At 50.4% G+C, this 9547-nt stretch overlaps 1 protein-coding gene across 1 annotated transcript; it reads left to right on the forward strand.

Annotated features, from left to right (window-relative positions):
- Positions 1 to 1470: 1470 nt before the first annotated feature.
- POLE3 (DNA polymerase epsilon 3, accessory subunit) lies at positions 1471 to 4148 on the forward strand. The gene is made up of 4 exons (XM_004600314.2): positions 1471 to 1793; positions 1873 to 1958; positions 2190 to 2308; positions 2543 to 4148. The coding sequence occupies exons 1-4, from the start codon at positions 1728 to 1730 to the stop codon at positions 2713 to 2715; spliced, it is 444 nt and encodes a 147-aa protein (XP_004600371.1). The 5' UTR covers positions 1471 to 1727; the 3' UTR covers positions 2716 to 4148.
- The last annotated feature ends 5399 nt before the right edge of the window (positions 4149 to 9547 follow it).

Genomic DNA, 9547 nt, shown 5'->3' on the forward strand with positions numbered 1-9547 from the left:
TGGTCCAATAACAAAAACAAAACAGAATCTTTCTCTAGTAAAGGGTTTTCTTTGAGAGAGGAGGACGGGGGGGGGGGGGGGTCAATATTCAAGGATTATCCTGGCTCTATGCTCAGGGATCACTTCCAGCACTGAGTTAGCCACGTACACAGAAAGCACCCTCCCTGCTGTACCATCTTCCTAGGCCCCTCTCTAGTAATGCTTCAATCACTGCCCCTTGTGCACTCCTAATAACTAGCTTAAGGGCTGTATTTTAACTTTTCTTTCATTCACATCCTCTTTTACTCATATCATACTTTTGGAGTCAACAGTTTCTGGCTAGCAAACAGGACTGTCTTATTCTTTACTGTTCTCCTGCTCATTAGGGAATCCCGAACGAGCAGGAGAACAGTAATGAATAAGACAAGTTCATGATGAGCCAGAGAGACAGCACAAGGGGTTAAGCGTCCGCCTTGCCTGAAGCTGACCAGTTCAATGCTAAGGGCCATGTGGCTGCAATCCAATTCACTAAAAAAACCCAAGTTTGACTTTAACGTAGTTTGGGTTACAGCCAGAACTTAATACTACATCACACTTACAACCAGCTGCTTGATGCTGGCTGCCCCTTGTTACCTGACCAGTCCCAGAGCCTGACGCCTGGCCAAGCCCAGTTCTCAGTTCCGAGCTCCAAGGCTGGGCTCCCAAAGCAGTTGTGTCAAGCACTAACTCAGTAACTGTGATCCTTAATCGACTATCAGGAAAAACTGGGAGAAATCTAAGGACCTCGACTCCCGTAGAGCTGTTTTTCTTGGCTTCTTCCTGGTAAAGGGGGGGGTGAGATGGGGCTGGAAGCCTTCCTCATGAGCTGGGAGAGAAGGCAGCTGGGGTAGTGAAGGGATCACTAAACTAATGACAGTTAGAGGGACTGCTAGGTATGGGAGATGTGTGCTGAAAGTAGATAAAGGACCAAGCATGATGGCCTCTCAGTATCTATCTATATTGCAAACCATAATGCCCAAAAGTAGCGAGAAAGAAAGAAATTGTCTGCCATAGAGGCAGGGGGTGGGTCGGGGTGGGGGTGTTGGGGATACTAAGGACATAGTGGTGGAAAATGTGCACTGGTGAAGGGGTGGGTGTTCCATCATTGTAAGACTGAAAATCATGAAAGTTTGGTAACTGTGATTCAATTTAAAAAACAAAAACCAAACCAAAACAAAAAGGGCAGGTTAGATACCTCATGGCCATGCAGACGGAATTCCCAGACGGAAATCAGCTTTAGACCCTAGACCGGGCTGGCCCCACCCCCTAGAAGCCCCGCCCTCTAGACGCCCCGCCCACCCCAGGATCAGGCCACGCCCCCGGCTCCCATGCTCGCCGTGGGGGCCGCGCCGTTGCTAGGCAGCGGCGCAGAGCGCTATGGGAAAGGCCCGGATGGCCCAGCTCAAGGCGCACGGCCCCCGGAACTTAGTGAAGCTGAAACACGCGAGCGGGAGGTGGGCGGGTATATACGGGTGGGCCAGATGCCCGTCTGAGCCGAAGACCTCAGCGCTCGGCCGTGGGTGAGGCTCGAAAGCACCGGCGGCCGGAGAAGGCGGAGGAGGCGGGGCCCGCAGGGCCGGCGGCGGCGGCGCGCGCGGGGCCTTGTGGGTAACGCGCGGCGGGACGGAAGCCGCGTGGGGTCCGCGCGGGAGCGACGCGGGAAGTCCGGAGCCGCGCGCGGCCCGGGCGGGAGGCCTGCGCGGGGGGCGATGGCGGAGCGGCCCGAGGACTTGAACCTCCCCAACGCCGTCATCACCAGGATCATCAAGGAGGCGGTGAGCGGGCGGGCGCGGGCGCGGGGGCGGCGGGCCCGGGCGGGCGCGCGCGCGGGGGCTCAGCCGGCTCTTCCCGCAGCTCCCGGACGGCGTGAACATCTCCAAGGAGGCCCGCAGCGCCATCTCCCGCGCCGCCAGCGTCTTCGTGCTGTACGCCACGTCCTGGTGAGGAGCGGCGCCCCCCGCCCCGCGCCCCGCGCTGGCTTTCGGGGGGGGGGGTGTGGGTGGGGGGTAAGCCCGGCAGCTCGGGACCACCGTCCGCCCACTCGCCCGCGGGAGCTTGGCGCGCGTGCACCCCTGTCCCCCCCCACCCAGCGTCTCGGAACCGGAGGGGCTTCCCCGTGCGACCGCTGGTGGGCGCCGAGGGGCCCCCCTCAAAGCTGTCTCTGCGCGCAGCGCCAACAACTTCGCCATGAAGGGGAAGCGCAAGACGCTGAACGCCAGCGACGTGCTCTCGGCCATGGAGGAGATGGAGTTTCAGCGGTTCATCGCCCCCCTGAAAGAAGCCCTGGAAGGTACCGGCGCTCCCCCAGCGCCCACCGACACCCCCCCCAAGAAGCAGATTGGCCTGGGGGACGGCACCCGACCCCCCAGCCCCACTGTCGTCGCTCCTGGCAGGGACCCTGGACCTGATCTGGCGGCCTGAGATTGTCCCCGGGGGGGGGGGGGGGGGGGGCTGAGGTTGCACCTGCACCCGGGCCCTCCTGACCTCCCCCCCCTACCTCCCGCCCCCAACCTTGTCTTCCCAGCCTACAGGAGAGAGCAGAAGGGCAAGAAGGAAGCCTCTGAGCAAAAGAAGAAAGACAAGGACAAGAAAACGGATTCCGAAGAGCAGGACAAGAGCCGGGAGGAAGACAACGAGGAGGACGAGGAGCGGCTAGAAGAAGAGGAGCAGAATGAGGAGGAAGAAGTGGACAACTGACCGGGTTGCCGCCCCCCCCACCCTCCCCCTAGTTTGGGGACACCTGGGGAGGTTCTTGAGCAGAGCACCCATGGGTGCGAGGTTGGACAGAGTGAACAGTGCATCCCAGAATCAGAGTGTCTGAGGTGCAGAATCCCGTTCCGCCTTGGTCCGGAGTTAAGGACTTTTCGGCAGCCGGGATCCTGAATGGCTCATTTGAGCAGCCAATTTGAGTCTTCCTGGTTTACTTGTATATAGAACTAGGCAGTTTCTTGACTCCCAAGGACTCCCCCCCCCTCACACACACACACCCACCCCTTCTCCACACATACACAGATTACTTTCAAAAAAAATTAGTTAAAAAAAATAGTAATTTCTATGCCACCCACAGGGTACTAGAGGTAGACCTGCCTCAGGGGAAGATGGGGATTGGCTCTGGTCCGCCTGTTGTTCTGTCCAATATTTGGCAATACTGGCCGATCGCAAGTGTTCTGGATGGTCCGCTTCAGGCAGCGATGAAAAAGCTATTGAAGAAGGGAAGCTGCCGGGTTGGTTCTTCACTTGACAGCAGCAGCCCGGAGCCTCGCTTTGTTGCCTGTGGGTATTGGGGCTGCCAGAGCAGCTGGGCTCAGCACCCGTGCTTTTAGCCCAGCATTGTGAAATGGAGTTGCCAAGCAAGCCAGAGTGCCAGTGGTTCCCTTACAGAGCATACTTCACTGCTCTGAAAAACAGTGGTGTTAGTAATAACCTGCAAGGTATAAAGTTGTAGGGTTTTTCTTGTATTCCCTCTCGGACTGATGGCTTTTTACTCTTCAGGTATATCCCAAACTTTATTTCCTCGGAGCACAGCTCTCCCTCTCTCAACTTGTCTTTTGCCTCTCCTTTTTGTCTTCCCTCTGTGTCATCCTCCTCCTCTCCCTCTCCCCCTGACTTTCCTGCTCCTCATTCTTCCCTTCTCTTCTGCCCATCGAGGAACTTTGATAACCCAAAGTGTAACTGATTCCTTAGTTCTGATCTCACGTCTTAGAAATGCTTTGGGGAGCCAGGGGGGGATGCTGCAGAGTGCTGGGGCTTGTGCTCTGCTTGCAGTTCTTTGATGCCGGCACCCCATGGTCCCCTAGGCACTGCTGGGTGTGGCCCCGGCTTTGAACCTTAAAGAAAATCTGATGGTGCTCAGGAATCCAATGTCCATAGTTCTCCACCATCTCCTATATCCTATCCCTCTTGCTGCTTCAGAAGTACCTCTATTGACCTTTCTCGGTCTTTCTTTTTCCATTTTGGTGCTCCAAGCACTTCTGTTTGTTTCTAAGTTGGGGGTTAGAGTAATTCATAGGACATGAAATAATAGGTTGACACTGTTAATTTGTTCAATGAATTCGGTAAAAAGTTGATAAATGAAAAATGTTGTGAAAAAATCGAATACTTTGTATAAATAAAGAGCGTTCTTGATAAAAGCAATGACTCCTGTTTTATCCCATGTGTTGTAGTCATGCTTTTAGAGAGGACCCATGGTCATGCCCTTTATGGTTTGAGATGCTTAATCCTGGACCTGACCTCTGGGAACATGGGCCCTGGGTCCCTTTGCGTCACCTGCTCTTGCTGCTCAGTCTCGGGCAAGGCCACTGCCCTTCTGCCACCAGCACTTTTCTGTGACTGCAAGACACCCTAAAAACTAAATTCTCAACAACTCCAAATTTTTATGGAGGCTCTGCTACATATGTTAGCTATGTCTTAACTGCTTTCAAGCAGTGCAGACAAGCACTCTATGACTTAACATCACCCATCACCTCAATGCTGTATTATGTCTACATAGCTTTCTCAAATCATAACAATCCACAATACAGGGCCAGAGTCATAGTACAACAGGTAGGGTGTTTGCCTTGCATATGGCTGACTCAGGTTCAATCCTTGGCATTCCTTATGACTGCACACACACACACACACCAGCATCTCCAGGAGTAATCCCTGTGCATCACTGGGTATGACTCAAAGCAAAATTTTTGAAAATCCACAACAAAAGATAGGACCAGCAGCCATTAGATCCAGTGGTATTCCTTCAAAGCAGAAAAAGCAGAAACATCCTTTTTAGTTTTGGGGTGTTTTATTTTGCCGGGGGAAAGGTTGATGTTTTTTCTTTTTTCTTCTTGGGCCAAACCCAGTAGTGCTCAGGGCTTGCTCCTTGTTATTTACTCAGCAACTTCTGGCAGGGCTGGGGGACTATAGGATGCCAGGGATAGAACCCAGGTCAGCCACATGCAATGGGAGCAGCCAATGGTGCTGTGCTATTTTCTCCAGCCCCAGCAGAAACATCCCAATTCTGTGCACCCTTTGGCAAGTCCCATCAGAATTCCTGTAGTTTGCTTTGAACTATGCTTCCTGCCTCAGCTCTGCTTTCTCTAGCTTCCCCTGTGTACTGCCTGCCAAGGCAACCTTCCTGGAACATCATTATGTTTGAGTCCCTCCTCTCTTCCCGATAAATAAAAGCTAAACCTTTAATCAGAGCCTGCTTCAGGAAGGCCTGCCTTACAAGCTAATCTAAAATTTCAACTTAAGAGTGGTGAAAAATGAGTGCCCAGCGCTAGGGAGACAGCTTAGATGCAAGAGGTCTGGGTTCAATTCCTTCACAAGACTTCACTTTTTTTTTTTCTCCTTTTAGTGTGGGGCCATACCTGACAGTGTTTGAAGGGCTACTCCTGGCTCTGCTCAGGGGGTTGCACGTCCAGCCTTCCACATGCAAAGTGTGAGCTCGTTTTGCCCATAACTTCAGTCCTTCCTAAGTGGATACTAAGATTTATCATCTACAAAATTAAAGACGGGAGGAATTTTTGAGGACACCCACCAGTTTTTCCTAAGTATGTCTCGACCTCTCCTATGGTAGAATTTGAGTTGCGTTTTCTGACTAGGCTAAAGTAATGTTCCTCAGCTTTTAAAAAATACAGCACTGGGCGGAGCCATAGCACAGCGGGTAGGGTGTTTGCCTTGCACACGGCCGACCCGGGTTCAATTCCCAGCATCCCATATGATCCCCTGAGCACCGCCAGGAGTAATTCCTGAGTGCAGAGCCAGGAGTAACCCCTGTGCATCGCCCAGTGTGATCCAAAAAAGCAAACAAAAACAACAACAAAAAAAAACAGCACTTTGTGGGGCCAAAGAGATAGTATCCTAAGCACCACCATGAGTAATAGCACAGCTGTGTGGACCCCTGCCCCCAAAGAATAAATGAATTCTTTTTTAATACAGCCCTTTAAGATACATTTGACCTGGATTTGAAAGGGGAGAGTTACCATTTCTATTCTTGCAAAATTATTTTTGCAACTTAATTTTTTACCAATGAGAAATTGAGAATTAACTGCTTCTGGGGCCCAGAAAGAGAGAGAGAGTACAGATGCGTGCTTACAGGCAGCCAACCCCTGCTCAATCCCCAGCATTGCATACAGTACCCTGAACACTTCTAGGGTCACTCCTGAAACCCTTGGCCCACTATGGTCCAAACCCAACCCGCAACCCCCCAAAAAGTGACTTGGTCAATATCTTCCCACTAATTGTATATAATCATGATTGAATTGTCAAACTGAGAAAAAAAATGATCATTTAAGTACCAGACTAATTATTTCACCAGTTTTTCCACTCAGGTCTTTTATTGTTCCAGGATCTGATTCATAACACCACATTGCTTTGGTGAATCGATTTTCTTTAAGTTACATGAAACTGAGCAATTCAGTGGTGTTCACTATATTCCATTCTTTATCAACCACCATCTATCTAGATCCAAAGCATTTCACTAACCCAGAACAAAACTTGCTATCAGCTAAGCAGTTTATTCCCTTGCTTCCCTTCCCTGGGGGCTACCAGTCTCCGACTTGAAGCTTTCACAGCATTGGTCAATTTCCATGGACCTACCTAAGTGGCATTCACAATATTTTGTATGTAGGACATGTTTGTGTGTTTATGGTGTTTAGTTTTCTATGCTTGAAGTGTACATTCTAAAAGGTAAGTAGGTAAGTATAGAGCTTGATCAGTTTTAACAAGCTAAGCACATTATGTAACTTGCAATCCAACCAATATACAGTAGGACCAGCACCCTAAAAAAGCCCTTTGGTCTCCCAGTAGTTCTATTTCTCCCCATTGATAATCATAATCCTTTCTGTCAGCACAGATGAATGGCCTGGTTTTTTACATTTCACATAAATGAAACCATACAGAATGTATTTTGGGAGCTGATTCCTTATTCAACATACTATTTCTGATTTTTTTAATTTAGGCTCACAATACTACTTACGGATAAGAATAAAGGATTAGGGGGCTAGAGTGATAGTAAAGCGGGTAGGGCATTTGTCTTGCACTCGGCCGACCCGGGTTCGATTCCCAGCACTCCGTATGGTCCCCCGAGCACCGCCAGGAGTGATTCCTGAGTGCAGAGCCAGGAGTCAGCCCTAAGCATTGCCAGGTGTGATCCAAAAAGAAAAAAAAATAAAGGATTAGGGGCTGGAGCAATAGCACAGCAGGTAGGGTGTTTGCCTTGCACTCGGCCGACTCAGGTTCGATTCCCAGTATCCCATATGGTCCCCTGAGCACAGCCAGGAGTAATTCCTGAGTGCATGAGCCAGGAGTAACCTCTGTACATCACCAGGTGTGACCCAAAAACTCAAAAAAAAAAAAAAAGAATAAAGGATTAAGATAGAATTTGGGGGATTGAGGAAATGTTTCAAAGGATTACAGTAAATGCTTTGCATAAGGTTATTCTACATTTCATACCACAAGATCCCCCAAACACTTCTGAGAGTGGCCCCCTCAGCATCACCAGGTATGATCTCCCCACCAAAAAATAGAATTATATTTTGAAGTCTAGGGCTGTGTCTCAGTATTAGAGCTCATACCTTGCAGCTGTAAGACTCTGGGGTCAATCTCCAGCATCACAAAGAAAAGATTTTTTTTTTAAGGAGTAGAGAAAGTAATCACAGGTCTGTCAGTCAAGAAGACAGTAACATGGGAAAAACATGTGTACAACATTTTAAAATCTTTCATCCTGGGTTGGGGAGAGATACCACAGCCAGCAGACAGGGTGATGGCCTTGCATGTAGCCAACCAGGGTTCGATCCCAGGTACTTTATGTGGTCCCTGGTTCCTGCCAGGAGTGATCCCTGAGTGCAGAGCCAGGAGTAATCTTAAACACTGCTAATCCTAATTATGTAAAGCTTATTGGGCAAGGGATTTTAACTGAGAAGGGGTGAAGGTGGGGAATAAACAATAATTACGCCACTGCTAAGCAGACATAGCAAAGAAATCCCAGTGTGAATGGGGCAAACTGTTTAGCTCCACTATCATTTTTCTCCTAATCTGTAAAATGATAGTAACAATTAAATTTAGAAAGTAAGGAGGCAGAGAGATAGTACAGGGGTAAGTTACTCACCTTGCAGGTGGCAGACCCAGGACTGACCCTGAGCACCGCCAGGGGGCACTCCTGGCTCCACCCCCAACCCCCACAAATAAAAGAAGAAAGTGAGTGTGAGTGAGTGTGAAACGCATGGTATTGACTTGACCCCTTTCCTTTTTTTTTTTTCTGCTTTTGGGTCACACCTGGCGATGCATAGGGGTTACTCTGGATCTGCACTCAGGAATTACCCCTGGCGGTGCTCAGGGGACCATATGATGCTGGGAATCGAACCCGGGTTGGCCGCGTGCAAGGCAAATGCCCCACCCGCTGTGCTATCGCTCCAGCCCCTTGACCCCTTTCATTTCACTTTTGTTGTACTGATGACTGGGGGCTACACCCTTGGCTGCCATGCTGAAACCCTAAGTTGGGGGGTGCCTGCTCATATGTCCAGCTTGTCAGGGGTCACACACTTGATTATGGTGCCCTCACACTCGAGTTGCAGAGCCATCGGACCCCAAAAGGCATTACTGCCAAGATTGCACTGGGCATGTATGTGGCAGTTACTCTGCCAGGCTAGCCCCAGGCCCCTGACCCCCTTGCTCAGGACCCACACACACCAAGCACCTAGCCCATCACTGACCCACATCTCTGGACTTTCCCCTGCCTTTGTTGTTGTGCTGGGTTTGGGTTTGAGTATTTAACCACACCCACCAGTGCTTGGGAACTATCCCTGGTTCTGTTCTCAGGGGTCGCTCCCACAGTCCCCAGTGAACCATGCTGTACCATGGACAGAACACAGACCCGCATGCAAAGTATGCATTCCAGCCTGTTGCACTGTCTCTCCAGTCTCCCCAGGCATTTTAGGACCTAATGGGGGGGTTGTCACTGGGAGGGCCACCCTGAGGTGCTCAGGGGACCATAATGCTGTGCCAGGGATCGAATCAGGGTCAACCCCAGTGCAAGTCAAAGCTGTACTTTCTCCTGTACTTTCTCCAATCCCTCCCCAGTCTTTTACAACAAAGCACATCAAGTGCTTTCCTTTCTACTTTCTTCCTTATTTGAACACAGACCAGGAGCAGCTGGGAACTAAGCATTGTTGGTATGTCCCCAGTAATAAGCCTCTATGCCTCTTTAACTTGAAACATAAAGAGGTATAAAACAGGTTTGGGACACAGATTTGGAGTAATACAAACCCCCAGCATCCTGTCCAGTGACAAGTCAACTTTTCGGTAATCCCTGTGCTAGGGTGTTGATCCCCGGCTCTTAACTCACCCATTTAAACCTCCCAGTTCACACAAAGACTCATAAGCTTCACTGGATGCCCCCCCGCCCCCCCCCCCATGCACGCACAAGCTCTGGGAGGTTCGAGAAGGATCCAAATCCCCAAGGCTTTGGGGTCCTTCTCTCAACGGCAGCCTTCCTAGATGGGTCTGACGCCCCTATTCGACTTTTATTTTTCTCAGCCCCTGATACAGGGTC

The sequence above is a fragment of the Sorex araneus genome, chromosome 1 (genome assembly GCF_027595985.1).
Source record: "Sorex araneus isolate mSorAra2 chromosome 1, mSorAra2.pri, whole genome shotgun sequence".
NCBI lineage: Eukaryota > Metazoa > Chordata > Mammalia > Eulipotyphla > Soricidae > Sorex > Sorex araneus.

Excerpts from the sequence above, each read along its gene's own strand:
- POLE3 (XM_004600314.2), top strand. The coding sequence starts at position 1,728 with ATGGCGGAGCGGCCCGAGGACTTGAACCTCCCCAACGCCGTCATCACC. Across the intron at positions 1,794-1,872 it reads CCAGGATCATCAAGGAGGCG|CTCCCGGACGGCGTGAACAT; the intron begins GTGAGCGGGCGG and ends CTCTTCCCGCAG. Across the intron at positions 2,309-2,542 it reads CCTGAAAGAAGCCCTGGAAG|CCTACAGGAGAGAGCAGAAG; the intron begins GTACCGGCGCTC and ends TTGTCTTCCCAG.